The sequence below is a fragment of the Lutjanus erythropterus genome, chromosome 12 (assembly GCF_056507025.1).
Source record: "Lutjanus erythropterus isolate fLutEry1 chromosome 12, fLutEry1.hap2, whole genome shotgun sequence".
In the NCBI taxonomy this organism is placed as follows: domain Eukaryota; kingdom Metazoa; phylum Chordata; class Actinopteri; order Lutjaniformes; family Lutjanidae; genus Lutjanus; species Lutjanus erythropterus.
In genome coordinates, this window is record NC_139328.1 from 19,718,808 (window position 1) to 19,734,080 (window position 15,273).

The window sequence follows — 15,273 nt, forward strand, 5'->3', positions numbered from 1 at the left end:
CTTCGGGGGAATCGATAACAATTACCTGCCCTCTAGTCATTTTGTTCCACAGCACCTCTCCAAACTTAACCGCACGACATGAATTATTCATAACATTAAGTGTTCAATATACACAGGCCCCATTGACTGACTGCTCTTAGCACTGTTTAGTCTATGGAATCATGAAAGAATAACAGATACTTTGAGCTTAATGGTTTTACATTAGAGCCGCTTCTCTCAGGTTTCTCTTTTTCATAAGCATATGTTGTGAAAAATGGCTGCACTTGGAAAGTATTACAGTTGTGTGAGAAGACACAGGTGGCCACCAACATAAGTGGAATACTAATGCTTTTTTTTTTTTCTGGAAATACTCAAAGGAAAGTCTGTCGTGCATTAGTCATACTGGAAATCAGATGTTCAGTCATTTATATGAGAAAATTGGACCAAGGCCCTCCTTTATCTTCCTCTCTCAATGTACTCAGGCTTGTGATCCCGTCCCATATCTTTCTTCAGCTCCTGTGCATGCTTTGCTTGAGAATGTCGTCCCTGTCCCGTTCCCAGGCTTTTAACGCTACTCAGGGCAAGTAGAAGTACAGTCTATGCATTTAAAAACCTCAGAAAGCAGATGTCATGGCTGATGTTAATCTTTCTGGACTGTTACTGTGTGTCACTTTCCCTGCATGAAACCATCCTTTACTGTAGTATTTTAAGTTGTACCCTCTTGTTCATTGAGTCATTATGTAAACTTTGCATTGTTATTCAAATTAAAGGGATAGCTTGGATTATTTAAGGTGGGGTCATGTGAGGTACTTATCGATAGTAGATGCTGGTCGACATTTCCCAACTTTGGAGAAGCAGAGAGATGCACCAGCACAGAAGCACAGCAATGAACTGCGCTGGTCAGGTTCTGCAACAGTTGGTGCTTTAGCCATTTAAAAAAGACCCACCTAAAAAAATCTCTCCGTTTAAGTGGACATAACATTAAGAATATTTTCAGCAGTTTACTTTTTTTCTGACGGGACTGCCCCTACGTGAGCCAAACATCACTCTCTTCAAGCCAACCAAACTCTAGCTTGACTTCGGTGACTCCAAACTATCCTTTTAAAACACATTAACACAAATAAACTAACAAATCAAGGCAGCAGTAGACCAGCAACTCCCGTGTTATGTGAGGTAAAAGTACTGATTTTGTCCATGCAGTTTGGTTGGCAAAGAGAGAACAACAGCAAATTAAAGCAGTGAAAATATTCTAAATATGGCATACACTTAAACTGATTGATTTTATATATATATATATATATATATATATATATATATATATATATATATACATATATATATATATATATATATTCACATACATATATATATACATACATAGGCCATTTTTAAGTGGTTAGAAAACATTTTGTTGCTGTGTCCACAGTAGTACATTGCTTTGCTAGGTAATACACTGCCTATTGATAGGCAACCCCACATTAAATAATTCGAACTGTCACTTTAAATGGTCATCATTACTGTGTCCTATACCTTTGCTCACCTTTTTCACCTGTTCCCAGCATTAAATTGATTCATTTTATTCTACACACTTTCTGAAACGGTCAGCTCTCATAAAAAGAACTGCAAAGTTTTGATTTATTTCGGATATTGTGTGAAACAAGCTCAAACAGCCCCAGATTCCAAAACATGCACGATTCAGTGTGTTTTGTGGATCAAAACTGGGATATTAATATTTTTATGAGATATCGAGCAAAATAGTTTAAGCCCCCATGATTGTATTGATTAAAAAAGCAGCAGCAGGTCTAGATTCACCACCTCAATTATTTTTTTGGGAAAATTCAGATAAGTGTGAACTAGGTCCCCCTTATTATAGTGCGGTCCAGAGAACCAGCCTTTTCCCTGACTAGAATCTCAAAAGGTGCTTTTGTGTTTTTTTTCCCCCCATTTCACCACATAATGAGGGGAATAACAAGCATGGCTATATAGTAACAACGTTCTGGTTCAAATTAGATTGGGAAGGGAGGGGTGAAGGGTGGTGGGGAGAGGGGAAGGTGGAGGGAGACTCACATTTGAAAATCCATTTTCATGGAGACCGGTGCAAAAGAGCAATTACAGTCAAGAGGTTTTTTTTTCCAGAGAGACACAGAGATGTTCTAGTGCATTAGGGGAAACAAGCAGGAGAAATTCTGCAGGGATAGTTTGATGCCGTAATGTTTTGAATACATATGGCCGGCAGTGGTAGGAGAGCAATAGTGGGTCGTCTTCAGGGAGCTAAATGTTTGGCTTGGCTTCACTGTCTTCATCATCAAGGTTAAAGAAGTCAGAGCTTCTCCTTCATACATTCAGCGTATCATAAATTTAACAGGTCTGACACTGATGAATGTTCACATAGAGCTGTCAGGTCAGGTTTTCTTCACTGTGTCAAGCAGATAAGTTTGTTGTGGTTGCCAAAAGTTGCCAGAAAAAGATCTAAAGTGTGTAAATATGGCAGGCATTCCTTGTGTATCTTTATTTAGATAGAAAACAAGTCATATGTAAATGCTGGCTGCCTGTTTATTCTGGGCCAGCTTTTCAGTATTGCATGGAGCCTCTGCATCGGTGTTTGCCTTGTCCCTGGCGACGTCAACGGGCCCTTCTTGTCTCCATGGGAACCCCTTTTTAATGTCAGCCTATCTGCATATCAGAACTGCACAAAGAGAGGGAGAGAGGGAGCGAGAAAGACAGGCTGAGCAGAAGGAGCCGGAGAGAGGGAGAGGGAGGAGAAATCAAACAATGCCATCTCCACAGGGTCCCTCAATGATGCAACTCTCGCTACCATTTGACACTTTGACAAAAGAGGGCCAGACATAGTCTCCAGCAAAAACTGGGCTATTTTTTTGATTATATTCCCTTTTGTAGGCGAGAGGATAAAACACCCCCTCAAAGTTTTTCTTGTGAATTTCCAGAGCCATTTTGTGACAGTCCTATTATTCCCATTGTGCTCGCCTGCACATTCGGACAAAGGCGATCAGTCCTCCATTCTATTAGCTTCCCTGAGTTAGCTTTCAGCCTGTGGTGTTGTATGGGGCAAGACCAATAATGAAATCACAAAAAAGAATCATCATATTCACCTTACATATCCCACCTATTCACTATTTTATTCTTCATCCCTTTTAGTGCGAAGAGTCCCACCCAGATTCTCTATTCCACCCACCAACCAAGAGGTGATGCCAGGCGGCAGCGTCAACCTGACATGTGTGGCAGTGGGCTCACCAATGCCTTATGTGAAGTGGACGATGGGCTTGGTAGAGCTGACCAAAGAGGAGGAGATGCCATTGGGACGCAACGTCCTGGAGGTCACCAACATCCGCGAGTCAGCAAACTACACCTGCGTGGCCATCTCCTCTCTGGGTATGATCGAAGCCACCGCTCAGGTCACTGTCAAAGGTGAGAGCTGCTGTTCAGAGCGATCCAGATGTGCTCTTTCTGTCTGTGAGGGAGGTTGTTGCACTCTGAGAAATAAGAGTGAGAAAAGGGTTCTTCTAGAAGAAAGAGTTTGTCAAGGGTTCTTTGAAAGACTTTTTGGGGAAAAAAGAGCTCTTCAAGGACTGTTGAAAGCTTGTGTCCTATCTGTCATGCTGCTGATTCCACTGGTCTTTTGCTCACGTTTGACCGGTTCCCCTGGGACCCACACAGCTTCTCCTATTCTTATTATATTTTTACACATTAAAAATAGTTAATAGTTAATTTTTCCCAATTTAACCACTGGTAAGTGTAACACAGACTGTTGATGAATGACCACTATATATGCTGTATGAGATTCAGTCCTTGCCTCATCTGCAGAATATGATAAGGTTATGATATTTTTAGATCCTCCTGAATGGATTTTAGATGAAACCCTTGGAATGTAAAAGAGTTCTCCGTAGGGTTCTAGGTACAACCCTATGACATTGTTCCAGATGGAGACCTTTATACAAGCTTCTACCAGAAACCAAAAGAACCCTATATGGTTCTAGTTAGCACCTTTATTCCTCAGAGTACAGTGTAACAAAGTGAACTCAGTTGTTGATTTGAGTCACCCACAGATGTCTGATATTTCTGATAATGGCTTGTTATAAAACAGAGTGAACCACTTTCAAATGGCCTCTGAAACTTCTTGTATGTAATCACTGCTCTGCTGTGGTCTGTGGTTTTTGCTGGTGCTGAGAGGTAAAAAATTAAAGGCTGTTGCTGTTTCCAGCCTCATTGTCAATGAGCATCGATGTCAGTCCTCATGTGTGTTTCTTTCTGCATGTTTGTTGAATTCTTTTCTTTCTGTAACAAAGTGTGAATGTAGCTCTACCTGCTTGTGTGTATGTGGCTTTGTACCAATGTGTTTTCTACCCCATTTCAGCCCCTCTTATCAGTTGTCGTCTGTATTGATCCCTCTTTCCACTCGGCTGATCGATACACAGAATGTCACAGTCATTTAGAGGGACCACAGCAATACAGACCCCTTCTTCAAAGAAGCCATAATGAAGACCCTCTGTTTTGTTTGTATTTGTCACACGCTCACAACGGGAACCACTCTTGCAATTTTCTTGTATTGTCAGTAATGACCAGGCCGGTTATAAGACACAAAATTGGGATTTCAGTTGAGCTCTTCTAGCTATTCATTTGGGGATATTGGCTGCTGACAGCACTATAAGGATTAGCTTATGAAACAATCGTTTCAGTGCTATGAGTTACAGAATGGAGACATCACCAGCCATGTCTTTTCTCCCCAAGAGCTGATTTTAGCTTCATTGTACCTGCATTTTCAGAATCATTGTACTGAATGTGTCAAACATCCAATTTTTCTCAAATTATCCACAAGTCCAAAAAGTCCAATCTTTATATCAAAGCTAATACTCTGATTCTCCCTCCTCAGCCTTGCCAAAGCCCCCCACCTCCCTCATTGTGACCGAGACCACAGCCACCAGTGTGACTCTCACGTGGGACTCTGGAAACCCAGAACCTGTCTCCTACTACATGATCCAGTACAGAGCCAAGTCCTCAGACAACGGCTTCCAAGAGGTGGAAGGTGTGGCAACGACTCGTTACAGCATTGGTGGACTTAGCCCGTATTCTGAGTACGAGTTTCGTGTCATGGCCGTTAACAACATTGGCCGGGGGCCACCCAGTGACCCCGTGGAGACACGCACAGGCGAGCAGGCTCCCTCCTCGCCACCTCTGCATGTCCAAGCGCGCATGCTGAGTGCCAGCACAATGCTGGTACAATGGGAACCGCCTGAGGAACCCAACGGCCAAATCAGGGGCTACCGGGTCTACTACAGCTCGGACCTGACGGCTCCTCTCAGTGCCTGGCAGAAACACAACACCGATGACAGCAGCCTGACTACCATCTCTAGCCTGACTCCTGACATCACCTACAGCCTCAGGGTGCTGGGTTTCACCTCTGTAGGTGACGGGCCACCTTCTGACATCCTGCAGGTCAAAACACAGCAGGGAGGTGAGCAACCAACCACTGTGTCTGGCTCTGTGTCTTAATTAAGTGACAGAATGTGTTCATGAGCGCATGTTAAATATTATGTTCTCCCTGTGTCAGTGATGTTCATACGCTTACATATAGTGTCAGACAAGATCTCAGCTTAGGTTAGACATTTATAGCTTTTAGTTTTGTAATGACTTTGGAATTTTGGAACTAATTTTGACAAAATACCTTGAAAAATATCGCTATTTGATACCATTTTCATTACCACAGGGAAAATTTGAGGCAACATTGAGGACATAAAATTTTGGATTTTTGTGAAAAGATGAATGTAATAATAAATCACAATGGATATAGCAAATTAGACAAGTGACTTATAATAAACAAAATGGCTCGTTGGCTCATTAACTCCTCGGAAAACACACTTCATTCAAAGTTGACATGGAAACATGTAAAACTCACCTAAACGGTTGTTGTTAGTCTTTATATTCTTCAAATTATCACTAACTCTGGTTTGGTCAAATTACCTCCTTAATTCACTACACATGCCGTCATTGGGGAGGACATTTAGCTTAAGTAATGTGCTCTTCTTTTTGTTCACCCTCTTTCCTCTCACCCCTCTGTACCCAGTCCCTGCCCAGCCGTCCAGCTTTGAGGCCGAAGCCGAGCTGGACAGCCGCATCATGCTAACATGGCTGTGGCCCGTACAGGACCCCATCACCAAGTATGAGCTGCAGTATTGGGAGGATGGCTCAGACAACAAGGTTAGAATAACAACATGAAGTTGTAACTGTTTTATGAACTGCTTTTCTCTCCTACATACCATCTTTCTTTATCTGTGTATCTGTCTCTATCTCTCTATCTTTCTACACTTCTACATTTCTCTCATATTCTGCTGCTGTGAGATTGCAGATGAATTAATCTTGCTCTTTATGATGCAGTTTCTGTGAATGGGAAACCACGGCTGAAGCAATGTTATTGTAGTAATGCAGTCAACTCTTGACTCTCGATGAGACAGATTTACTGTAGTAACTGACAGCAAAAGTTGTTCTGTTCTGTCATCTCAGAGTTGTGGTCCTTCGTTCAACTCTGCTGGACCACCGCACCAGTTGTAAACTCGACAATTTGTTTTGGGGACAAGTAACTCTCCAATTTGGCTGCACTCTCTGCTTAGTATGCATGTAGGAAGGAGAGACAGCAGTCCAGGCTTAAGGATTCCAGCTGAAGATTAATTCCGCCACAAAACTACCCCTATATATCAACACATGAAAAGGACTGACTGTCTTTCTTTCTGTCTAACCCTCCAGATACACTTGACCTTCAACCCTGCGGGCTCCTACGCTGTGGATGGTCTAAAGCCTGACACCTTGTACCATTTCTCGCTGGCAGCCCGTTCTGAGATGGGTTTAGGCGTCTACACCCAGCCCATCGAGGCTCGTACTGCCCAGTCCAGTAAGTCCATCATTATTCTCTCCTGTGTTGTCTCTCTCATCTTTCCTGTACAAGTCACTCCTTTCAATCGATGCACTTCCTGCCACATTTCTGCAGTGATGTCGCGGTGGTAAAAAAACGTGAGGTTAAGTGTGAGCTGCACTTGATAGGTGGAGGCAGAATCCTGTTGACAGGATTTTTGGACTACAATGTGTTGTAGTGGCAGAGTGGCACTGTCTGTATGTCTACTCACTGACTCCACCGGTAGCGAAGCAAAGATGCCACGTTTCAAAGTTTGACTTGCATTAATGTTGTGAGCCAAAATATAAGCTTTGTGTATTTATATTTATTTATATGTATGGGGATTGGCAGATTTATGTATTTTCATTCGCCTTAAGCATGTCATTATAATGCAGTTTTGTCAGACACTTTTCCTTTAAGAAAAAAATCGCAGCTTCTGCAATTTCGATAATATTTTGATTAATTGTGCAGCCCTAATTTTAGCCAATGCGCACACAAAAAAACAAGTATTTTCTACTGTATCTTCATGTTTGCACATCAAAATATACTTAAATTTTTAAGGACAAAAAACTCCTGGGAGAGTTCTTGCTTTCAGACAATATAAATATCAGTTTATACACAGTTAGAAAGGCGGTACAGAAACTTTGCTGGAAATATGGCAGGACCCAGTAGAGATCACACATAAACACAGACATAAAATGACCTCAAGTACTCCTTCAATGTATTATGTTTACATATGGGGAGTAATGAGGCACTATTCATTTCAATACCTCACTATGTTAATATGGGCCTGAATATAGCCTTCTTAACATACAGTAATGATTTTCATTTTCTAGTTATAGTGGAGCCCGAATGACCTGTGTGAAGAACAGGGAGCTGTGTGTGAAGCATGCACAGGAATGGAAAGCAGCTGGTGAAAAGTTTGATGATTGCATTGGAGTGGTTTGCACTTCAGTGTTACAGAAAAAAAGGCTTCGCTGGCATCAAGAAACTATGTGCCAAGTATCCAGTCAAGCTTCATATATTCTGCTACTGCTGCCATCTGCCCTAACTCTAGTATACAACTATTACTATACTCATTATGCTTAATACTTGCAGGTAGAATAAGTATGATTTGTCAGTTGAGTTGCTGTTTGTAAATGCACCAGAAAGATAGAAAGATACAGGTATTTTGGATTGGTAATGCTTCTGCATTGTTTGCCCTTAATACAACCCTTTAATTTTTTCATAGTTGACTCCTGGTGATGGTTAATGCACTGAGATTATTTTATGGCATGCTATTATTGCTGGTGGCAGATGTTAACATTCATGTGCGTTATTTGGCAGTCACTGTTAAAGTGATAAACGAAAATCAAAATATTAGAAATTCTCACGTACACATAAGTGCAGTATATATTATTTTATAAGGGGATATCAGTGGGTTAAAAATCATATTGGCTGTGCTACAGTATGTATGATTTGATCAAATATATCAAATTATAAGCCCAATAAATGTCTTAATCAATCTATTGTCTGTCTTGATTAGTTGTGTGAGTAATATTCAGTGATTTTCTACATGGGCTATCTTCAGAAATGCCAGAGTTAAGAAAACGTATGTGCAGCTTTGTTAAATACTCAGTTCTGATTGGTCAGTTACAGCATTCTGAGGTCTGGTAGGGAATAGTCACACAAATGCGAATGCACGGGAGTGGCCATCACCTGCCAAAGAGAACAACGTGCGCGCTTTTCCTCTTGATAAAGGCTGCAATTTCTCTGTACAAGTTTACCAAAGTTGAACTCCAATCACATCTTTATTTCTCAGTAGCAGACTGTGGCTATGGATGCAGTTCTGATCATAGACACTGGAGAAGCAATTAAATAATTTTTAAATCAATCATCATTTTTAAATTAATATTTTATGTCAAATTATTGATTCTTTTTTAAAGTATGTAGCAGTATAATAAGTGGGATAATGTACAGTGAATGGGTCATTATTGCAAAATAAACCCAGACAGGATGGTGCAGGTCTTGAATCACCCTTATATTGCAGTGGTGACCTGTTCATTGTTCATTATTCCATCACTCTAGGCTAGGACAGTAAAAAAAATTGTCAGTCTCAGTGAGGGTTTCCAGGTTTCTGTAATTTATCTTGTCTTGAGTTTTTGGGAGAAGTCTTTAAGCTTTAACTTTCAACTTAAACCAGACAGCAGCAGCAGGAGGGCTGTCTTAAAACAAACTTTTATCGCCGTGGCAATAGCGTCAATTGAAAGGAGTGACATCTGCATTTCCTCATTGTCCACTAACCGGTGATTTTGTCACAGTCACCTACTGCCAGATGAAGCAGGTTTAGGTTTAGACAGGACAAAGTTGTGTTTCAAAGGGCTTAAACCAGACAGTGTTGGCAACTTGAATGTCAAGTCAATTTCAGCCCATGAAAACATAAAATGCTGACAGTGCAGCCATCCCGGTCAGCCTCACGCTTCCACAACCTCCCCTCTGTCACCAACACTAACCCTCCTGTCCGTCTGTGTGAGGGCAGGCCCTGTGTTCAGTGTCAAAGGTACGTTTAATGTGTCCTTTTCCCCGCATTTGTGAGCTGTGCTGTGTTATTTTGCCTCATATCATTATGTGCTTTTACAGTGCCAGCACTCAAAATGTCACTCTGCCAGCTGACTGCTGATTTTTTTGCTGTGGTGGCACCATGCTTGTACCAGCTCACCCAGGAGGCTTCTGTGAAGTGCATTTGTGCCTTCCTTGCACACATTCTGTACTAGATTTCATTAAAAACAAAAAGGTTCACATGAGTAAGTGTACCTTTCTAATTTGATCCACTAGAGAGAAGCTAAATCACTGTTGAAATTGTTAGAACTACAGAAAAGTTTAATCTGCCCTCATATAATCCTCATGAGTAGTTCAGGACATCTCCAGTGCATATATTTTGAATTACTGAAATAATATTGGTACATTTTAAACAGATTTTTAAATGAGTCAGAAATTGTAAAACATGTCTGCCAAGTCAGTAACAGGATCAGCTTGGCTGTAACATTAGAATAGGAAAGAATTCAATAGACTGGACAGAAGGTATTGATATCTTTTAAATCTTCACTCATTAGGGCAGACACAGTCACTGAAGAGCCACCACCTCTGACAATTACTTAGTTATATAGCTGTCAGAGATCATGAGTGGTTATGAGTCTTGTGTCTCCCGTCAGCAGGAGAAATACAGACACAGAATTTGTAGAACAGAATTTGGATTTCATGCGATGGGAGGATGTTGTGCATGAAATAAGCGGCAGCCTTGGGAAGGTTCTGAGGCAAACAAGCAGTGGGGAAGTGTGACATTTTCTAGTGCTGCGTTTAAATGTTTAGTTTCATTTTTTAAGAGTCAGAGCAATGAACATAACTGAGCTGTATATGTGTTGTTTTTTTTTGCTGTTTTGTTTTTTTGCTGTTTATACATGGTAAATCACTATAACTCTACCACTCTGTTAAGAACTTGCCTGCTTTTAATGGTTGCATGATACTTTACCTAAAACAGAAATTATGAACAGATTTATCTTGACCACTGTTACTTACATGACACAGGATGAAAGCCAAATCTGTAACAGTAATACAGGAGAAAACACAAGACGACAAATAAGCATAAACATACAGTAATTGTATGGTGATGCAGTTAGTGTTTTGTTTACACAGACAGCAGTAAAATAGGTCAGTATTTGAATAATGATTGGTTAAGAAGCACACAAAATAACTTTTCAAATATGTGTGTGTTATGTGTACACTTTAACATTGTATAGTCAAATAATTATGTGTTGGGCTTTAATGTGAGGAAGAAGGAGGCATAGATAGAAGTAATTTATCTCCTTCATCTATAATTTTATCGTTATATTAAGCCTACTCTTTCGCTTGCTCATTTTTGCCTCTGAGGCAGGTGTGTTTCCTGTGGTGTTGTCCTCCCCTAAACCAATCCGGCTTTGATCTAGCAGATATTTCATCAGGACCTCAATATCACAATCTACTCTGCAAATCAACAGAACTGTTTTTGATTCAGTCTGTCACCTTTTTGTAATACACACGTTGCTGTTGGGTCTTTGTAGTTTTCTGTCCACTCTCTAGTGGACCAAGGACCACCTGATGAGACTCAGTTCTCTCATGTTTTAGAAAGGTGGAGTTTTGCCATTAGTATATTGGCTTCATATTTGAGCTAACTGTTCATTGCTCTGCTTATTAAAAAGAAATTCCATGAGCATGCTTTTTAAGAGCACCTTGCACACTTTAATTTTCTTTCTCTTAGTTCATTTTATTCTCTTTTGTGGAGTTGAATATGTTCTTGATTGAGTTAGATGCATGTAATATTTGAATGCTATTGTGTTAGTTTATAGTGTCGTTATTTATTTTGAAATTGTGTAGTGCTTTTGTGCTTTTCTCTGGATGTGAGATTTTACATATATTTCATACAGCAGCGGTTGTAAATAATTTAATAATATTTCTTACTGCAGGTTTAGCTAGAGATTACCAACCCTGTTTAGACAGGTTAGAGCATAGTGGGCCTAGAAATTAAATTTCAAAATCACATCGATGTGCTGTTGGGTCAGTAATTTTAATACCAAAACCATATTGCTGAAACATTGCTGGTTTGTTACTAGTCATTCAAATCCAAATGATTAATCAGGAGGAGAATATTGATGTAGTAAATCTGGGTCATTTAGACTGGGTTGCACCAACAAGGATTAATTTGACTTAGGTTTAGCTCTACACACAATGTTACATTGTGTGCTATCTAGCTAAAAAGTTGGTTAACTTAGCAGAGAATTATTTTGCTCAATCCATCTAAAAAAAGCAGCTATTTCACAAGTTAAACTTCCTCAAGTTTAAAATTAGTGCTGGGTCACATTTTAAATTGGAGTTCAAAGTTTTGGTGCAACAGAATAAAATTTAATATTGGCTCAGAGTAAAAACTAAACTGAGGTTTATATGTAATCTTTCTTACTTTTAGCTACTCTAAAAAGTTTAATGCAACATAAATTAAAGTTAAGCTTTGATTTAATTAGGTTTAAAATAAATCCGTCACTCCAGCCTAAGGAATTTGTCCCATCTGATAATTCTATCAAGATTGTTTTCTACTGTGGTGGCTACAAACCAGATGTTGACAATAGCTGGAATGTCCAAAACTGTTATGGATTTTAAAATTAGAGCTTCATGTACAATGTCGGACAGTCCAGCATATCTCAGCTGCAGCACTGAGCAGGGTCAGACAATCCCTGTTATGAAGCCCAGAGCTTCTACATCAATGTGTGAACACCAGTCAACACTGTCAAGCACTTGTTCACACTCTCGCACATCTATGGCCACTTTATTGCTCTCTCCACATACTGGGAGAGGCAGCCGAGAGGGTAGTTAGGGACAAATTACGTCTTTATAAAAGCATCGCCTTGTAAAATTTTGGCACATTTTATATTCCGTTCAGCCCACCCTGTAGTTTCATGGCCTCTCGCATAAATGGAGTGCCAAACACAGCTTCAACAGTAGCCTGGTAATGGTGTTTTTGCAGCCAATCTCTCGGTCCGGAGGCAGCATCCTGTTTAGTATGGAAGCTTTTTGTATTCTGTAGTAAATTAAAATGTAAATGTATCATCTACAGTATGAGTGCATACGATTTGTGAATCTCACCAGCTCAGAAAGTGACAAATAGACTTTCACTATAAGATAGAGGACAAAACATGGAACAGATTGGCTGGACCTTGATGTCATGTACGTCAGATAGAATGAATTTTTGCATAAAAACAGTTAGGAAAGGTTTTGTTTGCCATATCCATGTCTTATATTACATTAGACCCTGATTTATTTATTCATTTATTGAAGGATAAATATCAAGATCATACAAAAACATTATATTTTTCCCTGAAAAGACTGTCACTTTCCACAGTTTTTACAATTTCAAGCTTAATTTGTAATGCATGTCCCTTTGTAAATGAATAGTTAGAAAATACAAAAATCTGCTTAATGGGGAAATGTGTCAGATGAGCCAAAAAAAAATCTTGATGGGTATCTTAATTTTGTATGCATACTGTAGGTGCATTTTGAATATTACATTTTAATTATCATGTTGACTGGTGTACAAAAAGCTTCCAGTTTTTCCCTATGTTTGCTTGTGTTTTTGTTTATTTTTTGTTTGCTTGATCCGTGCCCCCCTCCGTGTGGTTGTGCTCCCCTCCCCCTACAGCCCCATCAGCCCCCCCTCAAGAGGTACACCTGGTCAGCCTGAGCTCCACCAGCCTCAAGGTGAGTTGGGTGGCTCCGCCTGCTGCTAGCCGCCATGGCGCCATTGTGCGCTACACTGTCAGCTACCAGGCCCTGGCCGGGGAGGACATGGAGCGGCATGAGCTGACCGGCATTGGCGCAGATGCCACCAGCTGTGAGCTGGATGGCCTGGAGAAGTGGACTGAGTATCAGGTGTGGGTGAGGGCACACACTGACGTGGGCCCAGGCCCTGAGAGTGCCCCAGTGAGGATGAGAACCAAAGAGGATGGTAGGTTGACAACTCCCCTTGAGCACAGTGCTCTCAGATTCTTCACAGCTGTGTTGCTTTGGGCTGCCTGTCACTGTTTTCCTTCACTTGCTTCAACATCTACTGCACGTTTCTCTGTGTCCTGTTGATCAATTGTGAGTTAATGAAAAGTGAGTTAAAAAATGACCAGTTAAATGTATGCTATTTATAGAATACCTTCACAGCTTTACTTTGCTGTCAGAAAGCCTTTTCTGAAAAGCCAAATATTTCTTTCTCCAAACCAACCAAGTCATTGTCATTTGACCTTGCAGGAGAAAGTGATTTGTTTGTCTATTGCTGCCTCGATCTATTAGTTTGTTTGTGTTTTTGTGTGACTTCCGGGTTTTAAAAGGATAAGTCACATTCATCATCAAAGGTAACACGAACAAATAGATCAAGGCAGTGGTCTAACTTCAATGTTCTGCAAGGTAGCATTACTGTTTTTGCCAGTGAAGTTTAATTGAAAGAGTGATGTTTATCTTATACAACGTTAGTTTCCTGTGTAACAGGCTGTTTGAAAGTAAAGTGGCGAAAATATAGTAAATATAGTGTATACTTACTGATCACAGCAACTGCAATCTGCTGTAGTCAATACACCAACTATTGATAAGTACCTCATACAACTCCCGCTTCAAATAATCCTCATTTTAATAGTTAACATCTATGGCAGGTTAAGGCTCATCACCTTCAGGACTTTGGCTCTGCACCACTTTCCACTGCTTTCACTGTTTAAATGCCCTCTTGTTTTCTTTTCTTCTGTTCTGTCTGAGGAATAGAACTGGAGCAGAACTCCCCCTCTCCGTTCCATCGCTCTTGCCTCTTCTTCTCACTCATTCCTCGTTTTGTTTGCAGTCTGATAGAGAGCGGCTGCCCCTAAGAGAGAGTCGTCTATAATTAATGTGTTTGAAGTTTGCTGCAACACAGCTAATTTCATACTGAAATTAAGGGCATTACAGACATCACTAGACCACATGCTGTCCTGTATAGGGTGCTTTGGGGACGCCGTAGACTTGGAGGGTCTAAACTAAGTAGAGATGAGGTTGATTCATGGCCGAATCTAGCATCGCTTCCCTCTTCAGAACACCCAAGTCTATAAAAAACTCAGGAGTCATTATTTTGATAGTTTTTGGCTCCTCATCATAAAACACAGTGAAGTGAGAAAAATTACTAACTCAGCATATTTTGACGGTCTTTCTCTGTCTGTCTTACTCTGGCTCATTCTGCTTTCTATCCCTCTGTCTCTCCCCCTTTTTTTCTTGGTTTCCAGTGCCAGGTGCACCCCCTAGGAAGCTGGAGGTTGAAGCCATAAACTCCACAGCAATCCGGGTCACATGGAAGCCACCCCTGCCAGGGAAGCAGCACGGCCAGATCCGAGGCTACCAAGTCATCTTCTCTCGGCTTGAAAACGGTGAACCGCGGGGCCAGCCTAACATCATGGATGTTGCTTTGCCAGAGGCACAGGTACTGGGATGTCTTACTCTTGTCCAGTCTTGCTCTGTCTCTTTTTTCACTGTCTGTGGCTGTCTTCTGTTCATTTCCCATTATTTTCAGTCTCCACCGCTCCCTTATTCCTTTCCATTCTCCGAGTTCACACTTCATTTCCCCCATACTGCGTGACACACATGGAATTTTCTTTCTGTCGACTGCACTACCCCCCCAGCCCCCTCCACCCCCACCCCACCGGCGTCTCTTTTTCATCGTTCTCCACATGTGACATTTGACTCTAAATTGGTACCCTGCTCCCACAGCTTTGGATTAGCTGTGGTAACAAGATCCATTCTAATTCTACAGTAATAGCTATTAAATATTTTATATGTGTTACATCAGGATGGGGCTTAGTGGAATCAATGCACCTCTCTCTGCGGTT

General features: G+C 40.8%; 1 protein-coding gene across 12 annotated transcripts in view; it reads left to right on the forward strand.

The window, feature by feature from the left end:
- LOC146317890 (receptor-type tyrosine-protein phosphatase F) overlaps positions 1-15,273 on the forward strand; it is a 220,428-nt gene that overhangs the window by 129,530 nt on the left and 75,625 nt on the right. For 9 of the 12 annotated variants that reach the window (XM_084731743.1, XM_084731742.1, XM_084731747.1 and 6 more), the window contains 6 exons: positions 3,136-3,405; positions 4,868-5,449; positions 6,059-6,192; positions 6,736-6,880; positions 13,083-13,388; positions 14,674-14,867. In XM_084731743.1, coding sequence (XP_084587869.1) covers positions 3,136-3,405; positions 4,868-5,449; positions 6,059-6,192; positions 6,736-6,880; positions 13,083-13,388; positions 14,674-14,867 — 1,631 coding nt within the window. The remainder of the gene's footprint in view (positions 1-3,135; positions 3,406-4,867; positions 5,450-6,058; positions 6,193-6,735; positions 6,881-13,082; positions 13,389-14,673; positions 14,868-15,273) is intronic. The other 3 variants (XM_084731750.1, XM_084731751.1, XM_084731754.1) reach the window with 1 other exon arrangement.